At 42.9% G+C, this 23,788-nt stretch overlaps 1 protein-coding gene across 1 annotated transcript in view; it reads left to right on the forward strand.

Moving 5' to 3' along the window:
• Window positions 1-1,435: 1,435 nt before the first annotated feature.
• LOC106798815 (uncharacterized mitochondrial protein AtMg00810-like) overlaps window positions 1,436-23,788 on the forward strand; it is a 47,994-nt gene continuing 25,641 nt past the window's right edge. Inside the window, exon 1 of the mRNA XM_014775990.1 lies at window positions 1,436-2,368. Within this exon, the coding sequence (XP_014631476.1) occupies window positions 1,436-2,368 (933 nt within the window). The remainder of the gene's footprint in view (window positions 2,369-23,788) is intronic.

Genomic DNA, 23,788 nt, shown 5'->3' on the forward strand with positions numbered 1-23,788 from the left:
GCAACCAAGGAATAGTTTCAAGTCAGAAATTCCAATCAGATCCAAAAGAAAGCTTGAAGTGATCTATTCTGATGTGTGTGGTCCTTTTGAAGTGAAATCCCTAGGAGGTAATAGTTACTTTGTGTCATTCATTGATGAATTTACTAGAAAAATGTGGATCTATCTCATTAAGCAGAAAAGTGAAGTGTTTAACATTTTTAAGAAGTTTAAGTTGTTGAGTGAAAAACAAAGTGATAAGGTAATCAATGTGCTTAGAACAGATGGAGGTGGTGAGTATAACTCACATGAATTTCAAGTATTTTGTGATAAAGAGGGGATAATTCATGAAGTGACATCTCCCTATACACCTCAGCATAATGGTGTTGCTGAGAGAAGAAACATAACCATTTTGAACATGGCCAGGAGCATGATGAAAGGGAAGGGAATGCCTCATTATTTTTGGGGAGAGGCAACTTCTACTGCTGTGTATATTCTGAACAGGTGTCCCACCAAGAGATTGCAGGGATACACACCTGAAGAAGCATGGTCAGAAAAAAAGCCTAGTGTGAGTCATTTCAGAATACTTGGTTCACTATGCTTTAGACATGTGCCTGAGCAGAACAGATAGAAACTTGATGACAAGGCTGAATCAATGATACTCATTGGATATCATCCAACTGGTGCCTACAAGTTGTATGATCCTAGAATGAGGAAGGTTGTGATTAGCAAAGATGTCTTGATAGATGAAACAAAGGGTTGGAATTGGGAAATAAATGCTGTTGATGATGGTGAAAGAAAGGTGATTGTGAACCTTGAAGACAAACAAAGTGAAAAGGATGTATCATCATGTGGAGAGCAACTCAGAAGGTCACAAAGAGAGAGACAAGTACCACAAACACTCAGAGAATATGAATTGTATCCTGATACAACAATCACTGCAGAAGGGGATTTTGTGCACTTTGCTCTACTTGCTGAATCAGAACCAATGAGTCATGATGAAGCCTCACAAAGTTCACATTGGAGAGCAGCTATGGAAGAAGAATTGAGATCAATTGAGAAGAATTAGACTTGGGAGTTAGTCCATTTGCCTCAAGGAAAAAGACCAATTGATGTGAAGTGGGTCTATAAGACTAAGGTAAAGCCTAATGGAGATGTGTCCAAGTATAAGGAAAGATTAGTAGCAAGGGGATTTCTACAAAAACATGGCTTGGATTATAATGAGGTTTTTGCTCCAGTTGCAAGACTTGAAACTGTTAGGCTCATTGTGGCAGCTGCTTGCAACAGAAATTGGTCTTTATATCATTTGGATGTGAAGTCAGCATTTTTGAATGGGCCACTTGAAGAAGAAATCTACATAACTCAACCACCTGGTTATGTAGTTGTAGGACAAGAGGATAAAGTCTACAAGTTGAAAAAGGCACTATATGGACTCAAGTAGGCCCCTAGAGCCTGGAATATGAAAATTGATAGCTTCCTAGTCCAGCAGAATTTCACCAAGTGCACTACTGAGCATGGAGTTTATGTCAGAAACACAAATTCTGGTGAGTTTTTGATAATATGTCTCTATGTAGATGGTTTGCTAGTGACTGGCAGTAGTAAAGAAGATATAAAAGTGTTCAAAGGAAGAATAATGGATGAATTTGAAATGTCTGATCTTGGTGAACTATCATACTTCCTGGGTATTGAATTTGTTTCTACTAGTAAAGGGATTTTCATGCATCAAAAGAAGTATGCACAAGACATCCTAAAAAGTTTCAATATGATGGATTGCAATTCTGTTATCACACCAACTGAAACTAGAATTAAGCTGCAAATAGATGGGGATGAGAAAGAAGTTGATCCTACCTTGTACAAGCAAATTGTAGGCTCATTGAGGTACCTATGTAACACCAGACCTGATATTGCCTATTGTGTTGGGTTGATAAGCAGGTTTATGGAGAAACCAAAGACACCTCACTTCTTGGCAGCAAAGAGGATTTTGAGGTATGTGAAAGGAACATTGGATCTTGGCATTTTATATCCTTACAGTCAGAAGAATATAGAAGGAGAAGTGTTTGGTTATAGTGATTCAGATTGGTGTGGTGATAAGGATGATAGGAAAAGCACTGCTGGGTATGTTTTCAAATTTGGAACATCACCAATCTCCTGGTGCTCAAAGAAGCAGAGTGTAGTTGCTTTGTCAACATGTGAAGCAGAATATATTGTTGCTGCTATGGCAGCCTGTCAAGCTCTATGGCTGGAAGCTTTAATGGAAGAACTAAACTTGAGAAATTGCAATCCTATGAGGTTGTTGATGGATAACAAATCAGCAATTGATTTAGCTAAGCATCCTGTGGCACATGGCAGGAGTAAACATATTGAAACCAAGTTTCATTTCCTACGTGATCAAGTGAGTAAGGAGAAACTTGAATTGGATTTTTGTAGGTCTGAAGATCAAGTTGCAGACATAATGATGCAATCCTACCCCGCAAGGCATTGGATAGAAAAACTCCAAGTAGATTGGGCCAGAGATGCAAGAGAAGGCCCTAGGGTTCTTATGAGCCTTAGGGTAGATTTCGGGCCCATAGGCTAAGTACGAACCCGCTTATCTTTGTAAATATTAGATTAAGGTTTCATTATTTTTGGGCCTTGTATTTAGGGCTCCATAATGTAGGTAGGGTACCCTAGAAATATAGGATTTTTCAGCCCTTGTATTTTAGGGCACCTAGACTAGTTTTTGTATTAGGGGTAGTTTTGTAATTTCACATGCACTAAATGGATATTTGATGTGTGTGGTTGGAAATAAATTTAATTGAATTGGTAGAAGCCCAATCCAATTAAATTTTAGAGGGGGAGGTGAACATTTGCTTACTACACCCCATTGCCACATCATATAGTCACACTTTGCGCATGTCCTTCATGCTTTTCATGCCTCATGACACCTAAGCACACTTAGTGGAGAATCTTGGAATTGATCTTGGATTAGTGGGCTGAACCATAACTAAAATTCACTAATCATAATTAGTGAAATTTTGGCTCCAAAGTTTGGCTCCACAAATTCAATTTCAAATTCAAGTGAAATTTGAATTTCCCTCCAATTTTGTGTGACAAGGGCTATAAATAGAGGTCATGTGTGTGCATTTTTTTCAACTTTGATGATTTGAATATTAAACTTCAGATTTCAGAGCTCATTTAGAGCACAAAATTTCGTGCTCTTCTCTCCCTCTCCCTTTATCGCAACCTACCCTTCGGCGGGAGGGCGACGCGAGACTCGCTGGATGCGTGTTCCACGAAAGGAATACGCGCAGAGTCGCCACCAACGTTTATTTGAGGAAAACGTCGGAAAAGACGCGATCTACGAACTTTTAAGTGAAAGGTTCGGGAGTTGTATTTACGCACGGGGAAGGTATTAGCACCCCACACGTCCGTCCCAAGGGACGGCAGCCTTTAATCGAATGTGCAAACATGACTTTGATTTTTATGTTCCCTTTTATGTCCTTATATCCTTTATACCCTTTTTATATTTTTTCTTTTTTGTGGTCGACAAGGGTGTTTCCCTTTGCTCCTACGTATTCCTCAATTTGCGACGAGGAAATCAGACCTACGTAGTTCTTTCTTATCAAGTGATTCTTTTTTTTTACTTAAGAGGTGACCATTTTAAGGCGTTGGACCTTGAAAAATGATCCATTTACTTAGTAAGAAATTGAAATGACAAACTTCAAAAACCTATTTTTATGGACAAGCTTGACTAGGCGATTTGATTTTAGCCTTAGTTTCACTTTAGTTATTAGTCAATTCGGTTAAGAATGAGAAATCCCAAAGAGAAAACGTCCGATTGATTTTCCGCTTTATTTTACCTAAAAGATGTTTTTTTGATTGTTATATTATTTTTGACCTCTTTTTTGATTTCCAACGTGGTTGCGGCACGACCGAACGGTCGGAATTTATTTTAACCGAAGTTAACGGATAATACAATTCAAACGTTCGGTGGAAATTTATTTTATTTTTAAGTTAAGCGAGAAATGACTTAAGTAAAATGGCTTAAGCACGTCAACAGGGGGTATAAAAAGTAAATGAAACGAGAATAGAAATACACAAAACACAATGTGGACCACCATGGGTACATAGAATGAATCGAAAAAGCTTGGTTCGAGGTACTTACCCGTTGAAGATCGAAGAACGATGAAGAACGAATGAAGAACGTCGAAGAACGGTTGAAACCTTTGCGAAATTCTCCACGGAAAAAGTTACGGAAACGTTTCGGAAGAGCCTCGGCTTAGATTTTCTTCACGGAAACAATTTTTCCAAGCAAATTCGAAAGAGAGAGAAGTGCCTAAGGGGCTGAACCCTTTTCTTCTTCACTTCCTCCCCTATTTATAGCAAAATAGGGGAGATGCTTGCCGCCCAGCTCGCCCAGCTCGCCCAGGCGAGCCAGGTTGCTTCCTCCAGAAGCAACAGCCTTCTGGAGGAATATTCTGGAGGGCCCAAGTGGGCCTGGGTGCTATTTGCACCCCCATTTTTACTAAGTACACCCCCTCTACTTTTTTTTGGTGATTCTTTTTTCGTAAAGTTACGGAAACTTACGAATTTCGTAACGATACTTGTTTTCTTTCCGTAATGTTACGGAACCTTGCGGATTACATAATCATCCCCTTTTTGACTTACGGAATGTTACGGAACCTCACTTAATTAAGCAACGATGCTTCCATTTGATTTCCGGTGTGTCACGGAAACTTACGGATTGTGCATCAATATTTTTTTGGTTTTCCGGCATGTCCTGGAATTTCACAAATTGCCTAATGATGGGTGCCTAGCACCTTGCAAGGACCAAAGAAAAGTCGCATGTCATCAAGCAAAGGTCCCTGGACGAAATTAGGGTATGACAGTTGCCCCTCTTTACTTGTCTTTTATTGGAGATAAAAGGAAAGTAAAGATAAGACACTAATTTCGTTCCTCTCGATTTGACAAGAGTCGCGGGTGACCATAAAATCTCCACATGCAAATGACTTGTTGTTCCCGGAATTTCACAAATTGCCTAATGATGGTTGCCAAGCACCTCACAAGGATCAAAGAAAGGTCGCATGTCATCAAGCAAAGGTCCCCAGACGAAATTAGGGTATGACACTAATTTCGTTCCTCTCGATTGACGAGAGTCGCGGGTGACCATAAAATTTCCGCATGTAAATGACTTGTTGTTCCCGGAGGAACAAAAGGTGCAGAAGACGATGTCAGTCTCTGCATGCTATCAAGCGTTCTGTCTTACAGATAGCAAAAGAATGTTTATACGGATAACCACTCGGGTATTTCCGCCCGTCAGCGTGACTCAAAAGTCAGTATGACAGATCTTGTGAGTGCGGAAGATGATGTAAACCTCCGCGTGTCATCGGGCCCGCCGCCTCTGGATGACAAAGGGTGCAGAATGACCAAATTTTGTCTTTGCGCGCCATCGGACACGACTGTGTCTGAATGGCAAAGGGGTGCGGAATGACCAAATTTTGTCTCCGCATGTCATCGGGCCCGCCGCCTCTGGATGACAAAGGGTGCAGAATGACCAAATTTTGTCTCTGCGCGCCATCGGACACGACTGTGTCTGAATGGCAAAGGGTGCGGAATGACCAAATTTTGTCTCCGCATGTCATCGGGCCCGCCGCCTCTGGATGACAAAGGGTGCAGAATGACCAAATTTTGTCTCTGCGTACCATCGGACACGACTGTGTCTGAATGGCAAAGGGGTGCGGAATGACCAAATTTTGTCTCCGCATGTCACATGACCTCAGGGTCAGTATGACAGATCTTGTTGGGCGGCCGACAAAAGCAACGCTCTTGCTCCTACGTATCCTCCAATGAGGAACTCAGACCTACGTAGTTCTAGATAACTTGTGAGACTTGAAAAAGTCTCGACCGGAAGATGTTGACATCTCCGGAAAGGGTGCAAATGACCACACTGGCCTTTGCTCATCAATCACACTTGGGGTCACTGAATGACGAGGTGCGGATAACCGTAAGGTGTCTTCGCGGGTTACCAGCTCTTGGGTCATGACAGCAAAAGGTGGCGTGGTTGACAAAAGCGAGGCTCTTGCTCCTACGTATCCTCCAATGAGGAACTCAGACCTACGTAGTTCTGGATAACTTGTGAGACTTAAAAAAGTCTCGGTGTTTTCTCCACTAAAATGCAAACATGCTTTAGCAAAGAGACAAATATTCCAATTGATTTAGAGCAGCATATGCTTTTTTGAGTGAAAAACAATGCGTCTATCGGGGAAGGAGAGTCTGCTGATGAAACCCCCCCATAACCATAAATGAGATTTTGGATGTCAGCATTTCGTTTCTAAATGACCATTTAGAGGAAACACTGGGTTCGACAAAAATAGAAGAAAATCACTCAAAGTGTATCAATCTCGCACAGGTAAGTGTTTCATCCTAATTCCGAACCATAGATATGTCATGACTTGATTTTGCAATTTATTTCCTATCAAATCAAAAATTACATGCGTGATCATGGATCAATAGGACTTCCCTTGGGAATGGGTTCTTTTGATGGGCTTTTCGGCTTTTGTGTGTTTTTGGCTTTTGATTTTTGGTTGGCTTTTTCCTTTTCTGTTTTTGTTTAGTGCGGGGCGAAAAAGTCGCTAGCGCACAAGATTTTGGTTGGCAATTTAAAGGGGGAAGACCATTTTAGGTCGTGGTTTCCTTTCCTTCTTTTTGTTCATTTGGTGACAATTCTGTATTGTTCAGATATTGTCTGGTCCAAAGACCTCTCTGCACATTTCTTTTGGTTTCTTTGACCAGGAGCTTTCTTCTTTTTTACTTTCTTCCATTCTTTGGTTGGGAATTTTCTTTCTTTTCTTTTTTCTTTCTCCCACTCTTTGATTGGAAATTTTCCTTCTCTTCTTTTTTCTGCTTTATCTTTGATTGGAAATTTTCCTTCTCTTCTTTTTTTGCTTCCGAGGGTAAGGATTGACATTCTCACCCTGGGTCAAGGTTTATGGTGAGTTAGGATTTTGGCTCAAGGCTTGTAGAATGGCTAGACATGATACATGTCAGGGTTTGGTTTGGTTCAAGGATTAAAAGGGATGCCCCACATTATTTCCATGACACAAATGCAAAAATGATGATTTGGAAACTTCATGCAAAACTGGTCATGCATGCACCTATGCGGACACTCAAGTGTCAAATTTTTATGGTCATGTGATGCTAAGGCTCAGGATTCATTTCCTCTATTTTAAATCAACCCAATGTTTCCAAAATATGTTGTTTTATCCATTTGTGCATTCATCCGAGTCCATTTCGGGCGTCCGGGGAAATTTCACAGCATTCACCCTTCAGGTGTAGACACATTTTCCAAAAATTGGTTATGATCAATGAATTTTTTCAAAGAAAAGTTGGAAATCATCTCTTTTCAAAAGCATGTCGGTTTTTAGCTAGACAACTTATTTTTCTTTTTTTTTATCATTTGTTTATTTCTTTTTCTTGTTTGTTTTTTTTTTTGTTTGTTTTTTTTTTCTCATGAGGTATTTTGCTACCTAAACATGTGTCGCAACCTACCCTTCGGCGGGAGGGCGACGCGAGACTCGCGGGATGCGTGTTCCACGAAAGGAATACGCGCGGAGTCGCCACCAACGTTTATTTGAGGAAAACGTCGGAAAAACCGGAAAAGACGCGATCTACGAACTTTTTAGTGAAAGGTTCGGGAGTTGTATTTACGCACGGGGAAGGTATTAGCACCCCACACGCCCGTCCCAAGGGACGGCAGCCTTTAATCGAATGTGCAAACATGACTTTGATTTTTATGTTCTTGTATCCTTTATACCCTTTTTATATTTTTTCCTTTTTTGTGGTCGACAAGGGTGTTTCCCTTTGCTCCTACGTATTCCTCAATTTGGGATGAGAAAATCAGACCTACGTAGTTCTTTTGGAACAAAGTGTTTGGTTAAGTTGTTTTTGTCTTTTTTGCAAAATATGTTTTTATTTGAACAAAAGGTCATTTAAGGTGTTTGGACCATTAAACGGTCTTTTGATTTTGAAAGGAGAGAAACGTTAAGGTGTTGGACCATTAACGATCTCTTGTTTTTGAAAGGAGAGAAACGCTAAGGCATTGGACCATTAACGATCTCTTATTTTTGAAAGGAGAGAAACGTTAGGGCATTGGACCATTAACGATCTCTTATTTTTGAAAGGAGAGAAACGTTAAGGCATCGGACCATTAACGATCTCTTGGGGTGGTCGACAAAAGCGGGACTTTTGCTCCTACGTATCCTCAATGAGGAACTCAGACCTACGTAGTTCTTGCTTATCAAGTGATTCTTTTTTACTTAAGTGGTGGTCATTTTAAGGCGTTGGACCTTAAAAATGATCCATTTTACTTAGTGAGGAAATGAAATGACAAACTTCAAAAGCCTATTTTTTATGGACGAGCTTGACTAGGCGAATTGATTTTAGCCTTTAGTTTCACTTTAGTTATTAATCAATTCGATTAAGAATGAGAAATCCCAAAGAGAAAATGTCCACTTGATTTTCCGCTTTATTTTACTAAAAGATGTTTTTTGATTATTATATTATTTTTACCTCTTTTTTGATTTCCAACGTGGTTACGGCACGACCGAACGGTCGGAATTTATTTTAACCGAAGCTAATGGATAATACAATTCAAACGTTCGGTGGAAGTTTATTTTATTTTTAAGTTAAGCGAGAAACGACTTAAGTAAAATGGCTTAAGCACGTCAACGGGGGGTATAAAAAGTAAACAAAACGAGAATCAAAATGCACGAAACACAATGTGGACCACTACGGGTGCATAGAATGAATCGAAAAGCTTGGTTCGAGGTACTTACCCGTTGAAGATCGAAGAACGATGAAGAACGAATGAAGAACGTCGAAGAACGGTTGAAACCTTTGCGAGATTCCTCACGGAAAACGTTACGGAAACGTTTCGGAAGCGCCTCGGCTTAGATTTTTTTCACGGAAACAATTTTTCCAAGCAAATTCGAAAGAGAGAGAAGTGCCTAAGGGGCTGGACCTTTTTCTTCTTGCATTCCTCCCCTATTTATAGCAAAATAGGGGAGGTGGTTGCCGCCCAGCTCGCCCAGGCGAGCTCAGCTCGCCCAGGCGAGCAGGGTTGCTTCCTCCAGAAGCAACCGCCTTCTGGAGGAATCTTCTGGAGGGCCCAAGTGGGCCTGGGTGCTATTTGCACCCCCATTTTTACTAAGTACACCCCCCTCTACTGTTTTTTGGTGATTCTTTTTTCGTAAAGTTACGGAAACTTACGAATTTCGTAACGATACTTGTTTTCTTTCCGTAATGTTACGGAACCTTGCGGATTACATAATCATCCCCTTTTTGACTTACGGAATGTTACGGAACCTCACTTAATTATGCAACGATGCTTCCATTTGATTTCCGGTGTGTCACGGAAACTTACGGATTGTGCATCAATATTTTTTTGGTTTTTCGGCATGTCCTGGAATTTCATAAATTGCCTAATGATGGGTGCCAAGCACCTCACGAGGACCAAAGAATGGTCGCACGTCATCGAGCAAAGGTCCCCGGACGAAATTAGGGTATGACAGTTGCCCCTCTTTACTTGTCTTTTATTGGAGATAAAAGGAAAGTAAAGATAAGACACTAATTTCGTTCCTCTCGATTTGGCGAGAGTCGCAGGTGACCATAAAATCTCCACATGCAAATGACTTGTTGTTCCCATAATTTCACAAATTGCCTAATGATGGGTGCCAAGCACCTCACAAGGACCAAAGAATGGTCGCATGTCATCAAGCAAAGGTCCCCGAAAATCAGTGTATGACACTAATTTCGCTCCTCTCGGTTGACGAGAGTCGCGGGTGACCGTGACTTGTCGTTCCTAGGATTTCACAAATTGCCTAATGATGGATGCCAAGCACCTCACAAGGACCAAAGAATGGTCTCATGTCATCAAGCAAAGGTCCCCGGACGAAAATCAGTGTATGACACTAATTTCGCTCCTCTCGGCTGACGAGAGTCGCGGGCGACCATGAAATTTCCGCATGTAAATGACTTTGTTGTTCCCGGAGGAACAAAAGGTGCAGAAGACTGTGTCAGCCTCTGCATGCTATCAAGCGTTCTGTCTTACAGATAGCAAAAGAATGGGTGCGAATAACCATAAGGTATCTCCGCGTATCATGGGTGCAGAATGACCAAACTTGGCCTCTGCTTGTCATCGGGCCCGCCGCCTCTGGATGACAAAAGGGTGCGAATAACCATAAGGTATCTCCGCGTATCATGGGTGCAGAATGACCAAACTTGGTTTCTGCGTGCCATCGGACACGACTGTGTCTGAATGGCAAAGGGGTGCGGATAACCATAGGGTATCTCCGCGTATCATGGGTGCAGAATGACCAAACTTGGTCTCTGCGTGCCATCGGACACGACTGTGTCTGAATGGCAAAGGGGTGCGGATAACCGTAAGGTATCTCCGCGTATCATGGGTGCAGAATGACCAAACTTGGTCTCTGCTTGTCATCGGGCCCGCCGCCTCTGGATGACAAAAGGGGTGCGAATAACCATAAGGTATCTCCGCGTATCATGGGTGCAGAATGACCAAACTTGGTCTCTGCGTGCCATCGGACACGACTGTGTCTGAATGGCAAAGGGGTGCGGATAACCGTAAGGTATCTCCACGTATCATGGGTGCAGAATGACCAAACTTGGTCTCTGCTTGTCATCGGGCCCGCCGCCTCTGGATGACAAAAGGGGTGCGAATAACCATAAGGTATCTCCGCGTATCATGGGTGCAGAATGACCAAACTTGGTCTCTGCGTGCCATCGGACACGACTGTGTCTGAATGGCAAAGGGGTGCGGATAACCGTAAGGTATCTCCGCGTATCATGGGTGCAGAATGACCAAACTTGGTCTCTGCTTGTCATCGGGCCCGCCGCCTCTGGATGACAAAAGGGTGCGGATAACCGTAAGGTATCTCCGCGTATCATGGGTGCAGAATGACCAAACTTGGTCTCTGCTTGTCATCGGGCCCGCCGCCTCTGGATGACAAAAGGGTGCGGATAACCGTAAGGTATCTCCGCGTATCATGGGTGCAGAATGACCAAACTTGGTCTCTGCTTGTCATCGGGCCCGCCGCCTCTGGATGACAAAAGGGTGCGGATAACCGTAAGGTATCTCCGCGTATCATGGGTGCAGAATGACCAAACTTGGTCTCTGCTTGTCATCGGGCCCGCCGCCTCTGGATGACAAAAAGGGTGCGCGTCACATGACCTCAGGGTCAGTATGACAAAGATTATGGGGCGGCCGACAAAAGCAAAGCTCTTGCTCCTACGTATCCTCCAATGAGGAACTCAGACCTACGTAGTTCTGGATAACTTGTGAGACTTGAAAAGTCTCCATCGGAAAATGCTGACATCTCCGGAAAGGGCGCAGATGACCACATTGGCCTCTGCTCGTCAATCACACTTGGGGTCACTGAATGACGAGGTGCGGATAACCGTAAGGTGTCTCCGCGGGCTACCGGCTCTTGAGTTATGGCAACAAAAGGCGGTGTGGTCGACAAAAGCGAGGCTCTTGCTCCTACGTATCCTCCAATGAGGAATTCAGACCTACGTAGTTCTGGATAACTTGTGAGACTGGAAAAAGTCTCGGTGTTTTCTCCACTAAAATGCAAACATGCTTTAGCAAAGAGACAAATATTCCAACTGATTTAGAGCAGCATATGCTTTTTTGAGTGAAAAACAATGCGTCTACCGGGGAAGGAGAGTCTGCTGATGAAATCTCCCATAACCATAAATGAGATTTTGGATGTTAGCATTTCGTTTCTAAATGACCATTTAGAGGAAACACTGGGTTCGACAAAAATAGAAGAAATCCACTCAAAGTGTATCAATTTCGCACAGGTAAGTGTTTCATCCTAATTCCGAACCATAGATATGTCATGACTTGACTTTGCAAATTATTTCCTATCAAATCAAAAATTACATGCGTGATCATGGATCAATAGGACTTCTCTTGGGAATGGGTTCTTTTGATGGTTTTTTTTTTTTGGCTTTTGTGTGTTTTTGGCTTTTGATTTTTCTGGCTTTTTCTTTTCTGTTTTTTTGTTTAGTGCGGGGCGAGAAAAAAAAGTCGCTAGCGCACGGGATTTTGGTTGGTAATCAAAGGGAGAAGACTATTTTAGGTCGTGGTTTCCTTTCCTTCTTTTTTGTTCATTTGGTGACAATTCTGTATTGTTCAGATATTGTCCGGTCCAAAGACCTCTCTGCACATTTCTTCTGTTTTTCCTTCGATCCCCGATCAGGAGCTTTCTTTCCTTCTTCTTCTTCCTTTTTTACTTTCTCCCATTCTTTGATTGGGAATTTCCTTTCTTTTCTTTTTGCTTTCTCCCACTCTTTGATTGGGGAATTTTCCTTCTTTTCTCTTCTTCTTTTTCTTCTTCTTCTTCTTTTCTTTTTTTTTTTTTTGCTTTCATTGGAAATTTTCCTTCTCTTTTTCTTTGATTGGAAATTTCCCTTCTATTCTTTTTTGCTTCCGAGGGTAAGGATTGACATTCTCACCCTGGGTCAAGGTTTATGGTGAGTCGGGATTTTGGCTCAAGGCTTGTAGAATGGCTAGACATGATACATGTCAGGGTTTGGTTTGGTTCAAGGATAAAAAGGGATGCCCCACATTATTTCCATGACACAAATGCAAAAATGATGATTTGGAAATTTTATGCAAAACTGGTTATGCATGCACCTATGCGGACACTCAAGTGTCAAATTTTTATGGTCATGCAATGCTAGGGCTCAGGATTCATTTCCTCTATTTTAGTCAACCCAACGTTTCCAAAATATGTTCTTTTATCAATTTGTGCATTCATCCGAGTCCATTTTGGGCGTCTGGGAAAATCTTCACAGCATTCACCCTTCAGGTGTATACACATTTTTTCAAAAACTAGTTATGACCAGTGAATTTTTCCAAAGAAAAGTTGGAAGTCATCTCTTTTCAAAAGCATGTTGGTTTTTCAGCTTGACAACTTATTTTTTCTTTTTTCTCCTTCTTCCTTTTTTTTATCATTATCATTTGTTTATTTCTTTTTCTTGTTTGTTTTCTTTTTTTTCTTTTTTTTTTTTTTTTCATGAGGTATTTTGCTACCTAAACATGTGTATATTTTTGTGAGGTATTTTTGCTATATACATGCATATCCAAGGTATCTTGCCACCTAAACATACATATATATGCTTTGTGAGGTATTTTTTGCTGTATACATGCATATCCAAGGTATCTTGCTACCATACATATATATATTTTGTGAAGTGTGTTTTTGTTTACATACATGCATATCTAAGGTATCTTTCTACCTAAACATACATATATATATTTTGTGAGGTATGACTACCTTCCGAGCTTGTGCTCGTTTAAATTCCTAGGATCATGAGCAACTAGGTGTGTCTTACTATGAAAAGTGATCAAATAACAAGCACAGATTCAAAAGGTACTAGGTTGCCTCCTAGTAGCGCTTCTTTAACGTCTTTAGCTGGACGCCTTATGACTTGTCGGTCATTGACCTAGTACTTTGCTTACCTTTGGCTTTGGACTTGGTCGCTTATTGGTCGGCCATGTGTCGTAGGCAACGCTCTAACCTTTTTGCGGATGAGCTGAGGTGAACTCTAGAGGTGGTGGCGGTGTGTCTATTGCCCGCTACCGGCCATCCCAATGCTGCTGTGGTGTTTCGCCCTGCGCCTGCCTGGGGGCGCAGTACTTCTTGATGAAAGCTCGATTAGTAGGGGGCCTGATGCCCTTGCTGGAGGTGACAGGTACTCCGTAGAACTAACAGAGACCCGTAATTAGAGCTTGACAACTCCAAGACCCTGTTGGACTTCTTCGGGTCCACTGGGTGTCTTGCAGGCGCGATCCCTGCAAACAATAGATGAAATCAGAAATCAGTTGAGCGATGTGCATACTTACCTATGATGACGTGATCTTGCCGGGGGGGTACGGGCACCCTGTAGGACTGATAGAGGCCCGTAACCAGAGCTGGAAACCCCAGGGCCTTGTTTGACTTTTTCGGGTCCACTGGGTGTCTTTGTGGGTGCGATCCCTGCAAACAATAGATGGTATCAGAAATCAGTTGAACCATATGCATACTTACCCACGTCGGGACGACACAGACCAACTGATACTTTTGCAGGGGGAGATTGGCAATGCGGTCGCTGGGCAGAATGTTGCTAAGTAGCAATGTCATCTATATCTGTGTAAGAGTGGTCATGTTGGTGCGCATGGTCCGCACTCTTCTCTTTGCAGTGGCACGGGTGAAATCTTGCCCCAGTATGCATAGTAGCTGTGTGATAGCCTCCCTCTCTGGTTGTGCTCGCACAGTTGGCCCTCCTCCAATATCAGGGGGTGGCCCAGGAACTGTTAAAAGGAAACTACTGGTCCCTTAACCGGGAGTGCAAGTCTCGGTTAAGCATTTAAGGACAGAGGACCTTAAATTATCTTAAGGTGTGGATATGGAGCCCACTGAAAGTGAGGACGCGTAGTCCTCTAAAGGCGAGGGCGTGTAGCCCTCTGAAGTTCAGGACGTGTCGCCTTTCGAAGGCGAGGGAGTGTAGTCCTATGATGGCAAGGACGTGCAATCCTCTAAAGGTGAGGGCATGCCCCCCTTTGAAAATGGGGAACATGTAGTCCTCTTATGGCGAGGACGTGTAGTCCTCTAAAGGTGAGGGCGTGTAGCCCTACAAAGGTGAGGGCGTGTAGCCCTACAAAGGTGAAGGCACATGACCCTTTGACGGCGAGGACGTGTAGTCCTCTGAAGTTGAAGGTACATGACCCTTTGAAGGCGAGGACGTGTAGTCCTCTGAAGGTGAAGGTAACTAGTACCCAAGGTGAGGGCGTGTAGCCCTCTCAAGGCGAGGACATGTAGTCCTCTAGAGGTGAGGGCGTGCAGCCCTCTGATGGTGAGGATGTGTAGTCCTCTCAAGGCGAGGACGTGTAGTCCTCTCAACGGTGAGGGTAACTAGTACCCAAGGTGAGGGCGTGTAGCCCTCTCAAGGCGAGGACGTGTAGTCCTCTCAATAGTGAGGGTAACTAGTACCCAAGGTGAGGGCGTGTAGCCCTCTCAAGGCGAGGACGTGTAGTCCTCTGATGGTGAGGGCGTGCAGCCCTCTGATGGTGAGGACGTGTAGTCCTCTCAAGGCGAGGACGTGTAGTCCTCTCAACGGTGAGGGTAACTAGTACCCAAGGTGAGGGCGTGTAGCCCTCTCAAGGCGAGGACGTGTAGTCCTCTCAATAGTGAGGGTAACTAGTACCCAAGGTGAGGGCGTGTAGCCCTCTCAAGGCGAGGACGTGTAGTCCTCTGATGGTGAGGGCGTGCAGCCCTCTGATGGTGAGGACGTGTAGTCCTCTCAAGGCGAGGACGTGTAGTCCTCTCAACGGTGAGGGTAACTAGTACCCAAGGTGAGGGCGTGTAGCCCTCTCAAGGCGAGGACGTGTAGTCCTCTGATGGTGAGGGCGTGCAACCCTCTCAAGGCGAGGACATGAGGTCCTCTGATGGCGAGGACATGTAGTCCTCTCAAGTTGAGGACATGCAGTCCTCTGATGGCGAGGACATGTAGTCCTCTCAAGGTGATAGGTACAAGTACCCAAGGGTCCACCCTTATGAGAAAGCAAGAGATCGACTCATCGAGAGGGCCGGTCATCCCAAATCCACAAGATTTGGACATTAGATGTAGGAAATCTATGCAGTTAACATGATTTTTAGGGATGCAGATGCATGCAACCTTTGTCGTGAAATTTGGTAAATGCGGACTTCATATGAAACAATGCAATGTAATGGAAAGTTGTACAATGTTCATGACATTCTTTCCCTATTTTGTGATTTTGATTTTGATTTAATTTTTTTTGGAAAACACAGATTGACTGTCCTTTTGAAAGAGGTGATAATTCATGCAACCTCATCCCATCTTTTTGCAAATCTCTCCGGGAACTCCCTCAGAGTGTATGTTCTGTTTGATTTAGTCACTTGACCATTTTGGAGTGACGGGAATGGAGTCGTTTGATAATTAATCAATCTATTGAAATTCCAGGGCTTGTCTCCCTTTTTTTTTTCTTGTTTAAAAACATCGACGGGTGTGAACTTTTGATCGGCCCCTATGTTCACTTGAGGCTCATGCACGGTGCCCCTCATTGCCCCAGTGTAAGGCTTTGAGGTACCAATCGTTGCCTTTCGTCATGACCTTGTAGGAGGGAACCTATTGGGTGAGAACTTCTAATCTGCCCCTAGGTTCGCTTGAGGTTTTTGTATGGTGCCTTTCGTTGCCCCAGTGTAGGGCTTAGAGGTACCAAGTGTTGTCTTGTTTTCACGACCTCGTAGTGAGGAAGAATGAAAGAAGCAGTTGATTCTTGCAAAAAGAATTTTCCAAGGACGAGAAATAGTTGAAGGATCTTTCAGTTGATGGATTAAGTCAAATGACTCCTATGTAGAAGCAAGATGTTTTGATGTCTTAATGATGCCAAAGGATCAAATGCTTCTAAGTTTTATTCAAGATAAGAATCCAAGAAAGTCAAGATATATGATCAAGTTTGATCTCTTAGAATCTTTAGGAAGAAGTTTCCAAATTGAAGAAGCAAAAGGTTTGACCAAAGAATTCTATCATTTCAAATTGAGATTTGCTCTCTGGTAATTGATTACCAACAGTTTGAAAATGTTTTAATTCAAATTTTTAAAACCTGTAATCGATTACATAAGTCTTGTAATTGATTACCAGAGGGGATTTTCAGAAAATAATTTCCAAGAGACATATCTATTCAAATGTTTTATGAATGGCCATTCAAATGTTTTAAAGAGAGTTTTCATTGCCCAAACAGTTTTACCCTCTCGAAAGATCAAGAGTTTTTCTGAACTGAAATGTCTTATCCTCTCAAAAAGATTCCTTGGTCAACCACTTGCTTATTCAATAAGGAATTTTTGATTGATCTTCATTTTACAAACTACCTCTTTTATGAGAGACCTCTTCTTCTCTTCTTCTTATTTCTGAAAAGGGATTAAGAGACCGTGGGTCTCTTGTTGTAGAGGATTCCTGAACACAAGGGAAGGGTTATCCCTGTATGCATTGTTAATCCGAAAAGAGAGATTGATAGTTCAATTGGGGAATAGTCTTTGCATCTTAATTCAACCCCCCTTTTTCTTAAGGTAACTGAGGCCATTTGTCCAACATCCTATTCTTGATAACTCACTTCTCTCTAAAAAGACAAAATGAGGTCACATGAACGTCTATATTTTTACTTGAAAACACAGTCAATCAAATGCCTTTTTATTTTTTATTTTGAAACTTATTTTTTATTTTGAAACTTATTTGTTTTGAACTTTGCTCGTTGTTTTACGGCACCCCCACCAACGTGCAAGATGAGTAATCTCTGATTGAACGGTCTTGGAAGTCAACACTCAGGAGCGCAGGTTGCTTGAGCAAACAGACCAATGGCTTACACTCACATTCCGGTGGAAGTTGAATAAGCAAAGATGTGTTCGTGAGAGGATGTCCATTTTATCTATATCATTTAACATTGTAACTGTGGTTTATGGCATAAACTTGGAAATCCTGATGAGTCATAACAACAGCTTCCAGAATTGCCCCATGTAGGGTGTTGCTTGTTAATGTTAGGATTCAACAAGCGATTCTCCTCAAATTTCAGCCAGCCCGTATCAATTAGACCTTGCACCTTACGCTTCAGAGCCGTACAATGCTCAATGGAACGCCCCGGGGCTTCTCCGTGACAAGCACACGTTGCGTTCGAGTCGTATTCTCGGAGAAATGGAGGTTGATGAACCTTGGCTAGGGTTATGGCTACCATTTGAATTATCAAGTAGATATGGGATCAAGTTTAGCATATGACAACGGAATTTGGGGTGAACCCTACAGGCTTTTTGCTGCAAAATTCCTTTTTGTTGGTGTTTTTTTTTTTTTTGGTTTGTGCTAAAGGTGGTTTTCGTCATTGGAAGTGCGGTAGACAGACTTTGTGGTTGATTTAGGGATGGCCTTTGTGGATAACTGGGTGGTGGGTAAGGAGGAGGTTTGTTATTGGCTGAGTAATGACATTGTTGGGTTGGTGGGAAACTTGGCCGTATAGGAATGGCAGTCACAGCATGGGTTTCTCCCTCTTTCTCACCCTCTTCATTTGCCCCAGTTTTCTCAGTCGTCCTAGTAGGATGATCAAATTTGCCTCTTTTCGGATCCACTTCGATCTTTTTGCTGGCGAAGACCAAATCTGTAAAACTTGAAGGTGTGTAACCCACCATTTTTTTCATAGTAGAACACCGGTCACGTGTCTACTATCATTATGATAATCTCTTTCTCTGTTTTTGGGGGTGCTACTTGAGTTGCCAAGTCTCTCCATCTTTGGGCGTATTCTTTGAAAGATTCGTGCCCCCTTTTTGCACACTGTTTGTAGTTGCATCCTATTCAGAACCATATCAAAATTGTACTGATACTGCCTAACACAGGCAACCATTAGGTCCTTCCAAGAATGGACTCGGGAAGGTTCCAAGTTAGTGTACCAGGTAACAGCTACCCCAGTAAGACTTTCTTGGAAGGAATGTATCAGCAATTCCTCATCTTTTGCGTATTCCCCCATCTTCTGACAATACATCTTTAGATGGTTCTTGAGACAAGTAGTCCCCTTGTACTTGTCAAAGTCCAGCACCTTGAACTTGGGAATGACCATGTTTGGGTATTAGGAACAACTTTCCTAGGTTAGCAAAGGCATAATCTTCACCTCCTTCAATGGCCCTGAGCCTTTCCTCTAGATGATCCAACTTTCCCATTTCTGCCATAGCATGAGGGTTTTTACTTGTCGTGGAATGCAAGAGGTGTAGTTGTGGGTGATATTGAGGGCCTTCCAAAGGGTTTTGTAGGGGTATACCACCAACTGCTTGCCCTTCCGTGGCATATCCGAGCCAAGGCTCGAAGTCGGCTAGATTGTGATGGGGAATTTCATGGGTCTCTTCCACGGTTTAAAAGACATGTGCATGATCAGTTTGGGGTTGCTGGCTTTCAATGGGTATAGGAGTGGAGTTATTGACATTCTTATTGGGAGTGTACGCCACATTGGGTGGCGTATAGTTGAGAGGCAAGCCATATGGCGGGAAGGCGTGCTTGTTTTGAATTTGCACATCATGGGGTCATCCGTACTTCCCAAATCTTTGCCTACCATATTTGAGGTTGGATGATTCATTTGCTTGAGGCCAGATGGGAGCATCGGGTTCACCTTAGCGACAGCGCTAGTAGCGGCAACTATAACCGCATTGGCTTCCATTATCTTCTTCATGCTCATCATGGCCTCCATCATTGTGGCCATTTGCTCTTTCATGGCCTCCATGTCGGCCTTCATCTTCTCTTGCACCTCCTCTGCTTCACCCATTACTCTAGCTCTAGCACAAGTTCGGTGAGGACGTCGTAAAGCATGTTTTTTTTCTTTTTGATAACAATGATTAAGATCATTTTTATTTTATTTTATTTATTTTTTCAAGGAAAGAATGCAATGAGCAATGCAACCAATGAAAAGCATGGATGTATGCGAATGATGTACAGTTAAAGTATTGCGAATTTTTACGCAGGATATGTGGTTGAATCAATTTAGATTTTCAACATGGTCCATGACATCTTTGTCAAGGTGAAACTGGAAGTAACAAGGACATCAATAATCCTAAATATGTTTGGCAGTAGACGAAGCAGTGATGTGACTCGATTCGTCTTTTGCCCCAATTTTGCAAGACGGTTACTTCCATATTTCAACTTGACTTGATGAACCTTTTTGTAAAAGCATGAGCTTGGTTCAACCCTATAATCCAAGGAATGGCAATTCTGATCGCCAATACTTCAACAACATCTCATAGGGATGAATGACTCGGGCATACTTTAAGCTATGCATGGAAAATGTAATTATGAAATTGAGATGCCCGAAGAAACACCATATCCTAGTTAACCATGCATTAGGTACCATGTTCAATTATTTTGTTTTTAAGTGAAACGGGTTTATGATCCCAACATGGTTGGCTCATGGTGCCTAACACATGCAACTAAGAATGTAGTGTGAAGTTTCACGCTTCCCCTTTTTTGTTTTTGTTTTGTAGAGGAAAACGCAAGGATGAGCAAACATGAAAACAAATGGTATGCAATTTTGCAGATCAAAAAGTTTGTTGAACGCATATGATGATGCCATGACTCATGCAAAATGTGAGGCTGGAATATGATAACGGACAAATACAGGATATGTCCATTATGATGTTATGAAGAGATGCTTATGCGATGCATGATATGAATGCATTTTACGGACACGAGAGCCCAGAAAATTATCTCTTCTTACTTGCGCATTTGGGGGCGCAGTGCCCCATGTGTACAATTAAGAAGGTGATATGGACCTTCCGGCTTCCCGTGACAAAGGACGAGACCAACATACAATGCATGCTAGAGATAAAATGCGGGAGTGATTTGATTCGCACTGATTTTTGGAGTAAAAACGTGGGATAAACTCATTTTATTCAAAAAGTTATAACTAGTCAAGATCTGAGCGACAATACAAACTTCCTAGCGGTTTCTAATCATATGGTCCATTAAGTCTATCATATGTTGACAATAGCTGAGAAGTCCGTGGATCTTCTTGGGGGCGGAGTAGGTGTCCGCCATTGCTTTGGCCTTGGCTAGCAATCGGGGAAGTTCTTAACTCCTGTTCAAAGTAAGAGCAAATCGGTCCGTCCACATTGTTGCCTCTTGGTGCCATGAATCAATTACCCTCTCCCTTGCTTCGCTTTCTGCTGATATCTTGGCGTACTCATCCTCTAGCCTTTGCTCGTGAGTCGCCGCTAGATTTAGCTTCTCTTTGCACTCATCGATGACGGCCCACATATTCCCTTCAGTCTCGCTTAACTGTTGGGACAAATTTCTTTTCGACCTAAGGTAAGCCTTTAGCTCGTCCTTCAAGATCATGCCTTTGACCCGTGATGATTCCTTTCACCTCTTCGGAGCTTGAGCTTACTATTGCTGCCCTATAAAGCCCCTCAAAACTTTGCTTGCACGTGTTCTTCCTTTCGGGCCTTCTTGGTTTCTCGTTCCAAGGCTTCAGCGGTGGCCATATTGACGTCCCTTAGTTCATCATACTCTTTTCAGACTTTGATGGCTATGGACTTGAACTTCTCTTCGACTACTCGGGCTCTTTCAAGCTCTGCCTTTAGAGCTTGTACCTCATCACTTTCTTCTGAAGCTTTAACCTCATCGTCCCTCACAGTCTTTAGATTTGGGAGCCAATCCAATCCTTGTGTTCGGACTCTCAGCCACTTATGATAGCCGCCGATGATCCCATTACTGCTTCCCCTAAGCTCTCTGTCCTTTCTTAACGCCGCATCCCATGCCTTGCGAACTCCTTGGAGTACCCTCGCGTTGTGGTCACTAAAACCCCGTGCGATGAAAGGCGTGATGCTTTCGTCTAATGGCGCTCCTCTCATGGGGTAGCCAAGCTGTCTTATGGCGAGAATGGGATTATAATTAATACAACCCTTTGTTCCCATCAAGGGAACATTTGGACATCCTTCGCATGAAGATAGAATCTTGATTCTTCCTTCCTTCTAGCGAGGGAACCAATTAACAGACGCCCCCCCATGCTAGCCAAGAGTTGGTCCCAATTCGCCTTTCCTTTTTCGACGCACGAGCAGTAACCTTGTAGCGGATAGACGGGCCTACCTTCTTGGAGAAAAAGGTGTGAAACCAGCCCCACATAGAGAGCTGGAGTACAGCAAACAATCCTTGCATTGCTTTCTTCACATCTTCGGTCGAAGGTGTCATATAGGTCGGCTAGCATAGCGACAACCGGACTTTCCTTGTGGTCATGATAGGCGAGAAAAACGTCGATCGCTGCCAGGTCCACCAACCCATCCACATTTGGAAAGAGGACTCCCTCGAAAATCAACAGTGTGAGAATATCTATGAATGGGGTCCACTCGCCTTTATCTGCCAAGATTCTTGCTTTTACCTCCAAATATTTTCTCGGTATTCCGACCACCCCATTTTCGACTTGCCTTTGGCGGTCTAATTCCTGCGCCGAGATTTGGCCAATGAGGGGTAGAACCCTGAGAAGAGGTATGGTTTCCTTCCCCCTAGAGGACATCCTAGGATCTCTTCAAATTCTTCCACCATTGGTGATAGCTGGAAGTCCCCAAAGATGAAGCACCTCAACGGCTGATCATAATACTGGGCGAGGGAGGCAATTGGTTCCATGGAGACTTCTACCCTAGCTAGGTCCCAAATCTTACCATAGGCTTTGCGGAAGGCTTGCCGTTGAAGTTGACCCATTAATTGCCCCAACTTTCGTAAACTGGTGACCTCTAAGCTCTTGATTTTGACTTGATAAAACCTCTTTTTAAGCGAAGGCTTTTGACTTGATCCCATGTTTTACTAAAGTGCAATAAAATCTAGTGCGAATCAAAACTCCGACATCTATCATGGGTGGGATGGATGAATGCATGATGGAATGCATATGACGCAGATGCAATCTAGAAAAGCGGGGGTTCGGGGAATTTGTCCCCTTCTTAGATACGATGTCTAGGGGTAGCGAAATGCCCCAACGCACGTTTTTAAGAAGGCGACACGGACCCTCCGTTGGTTTGTTTACAGTAGGGATCAAGACAGAACCCATATGCAATGCCTATGCAAAAGACATAATGCGGGAATGTGCACAGTATGACAATATTTACCGAACATAAGCAAAAGGGTATATGATACTCATGCATGGCAGTGTGAAAAATGGCACGCAGCGTGTTTGCTTCGTGCCCCTATTTAAGGGACCTATAAGGGAGAGAACTAACTAGGCTTTTAGCAATAATCCCCAAGGTAGTTATATCTCTCTTGATGGTTTCTAGAGGTATCATCCCCTTCGAAGAACATATTGTAGCAGTAGGGACTACTAGCAACAATAGGTTTTCAAAGAGAAAAGCTCTAGATAAGGGTTCACTGTAATCAAGCAAGTCGGAGACCTAGCATGATCACAGATTCACCTCCACTCCTTATGCTCCCATGAACCCGGGTATAGGGCCCTTTTTCACTCACAGTGTGTGCAAATAGTGTTGGTGTTTGTGTGCATCAAATGAATAAATATTTACTTCATGCATACATTTTAAAATGCACTAAAAGCAACAAAGAGTTTATATACACAAGAACATAATGAAAGGAAACCAACAAAGGGGTAAGTCATGGTAAAACATTGCACAAAATTAAATGGCCTAACTCTCTAAAAACAGTCCCCAGTGGAGTCGCCAACTGTCGCAACCTACCCTTCGGCGGGAGGGCGACGCGAGACTCGCGGGATGCGTGTTCCACGAAAGGAATACGCGCGGAGTCGCCACCAACGTTTATTTGAGGAAAACGTCGGAAAAACCGGAAAAGACGCGATCTACGAACTTTTTAGTGAAAGGTTCGGGAGTTGTATTTACGCACGGGGAAGGTATTAGCACCCCACACGCCCGTCCCAAGGGACGGCAGCCTTTAATCGAATGTGCAAACATGACTTTGATTTTTATGTTCTTGTATCCTTTATACCCTTTTTATATTTTTTCCTTTTTTGTGGTCGACAAGGGTGTTTCCCTTTGCTCCTACGTATTCCTCAATTTGGGATGAGAAAATCAGACCTACGTAGTTCTTTTGGAACAAAGTGTTTGGTTAAGTTGTTTTTGTCTTTTTTGCAAAATATGTTTTTATTTGAACAAAAGGTCATTTAAGGTGTTTGGACCATTAAACGGTCTTTTGATTTTGAAAGGAGAGAAACGTTAAGGTGTTGGACCATTAACGATCTCTTGTTTTTGAAAGGAGAGAAACGCTAAGGCATTGG

The sequence above is a fragment of the Glycine max genome, chromosome 5 (genome assembly GCF_000004515.6).
Source record: "Glycine max cultivar Williams 82 chromosome 5, Glycine_max_v4.0, whole genome shotgun sequence".
Taxonomy (NCBI): domain Eukaryota; kingdom Viridiplantae; phylum Streptophyta; class Magnoliopsida; order Fabales; family Fabaceae; genus Glycine; species Glycine max.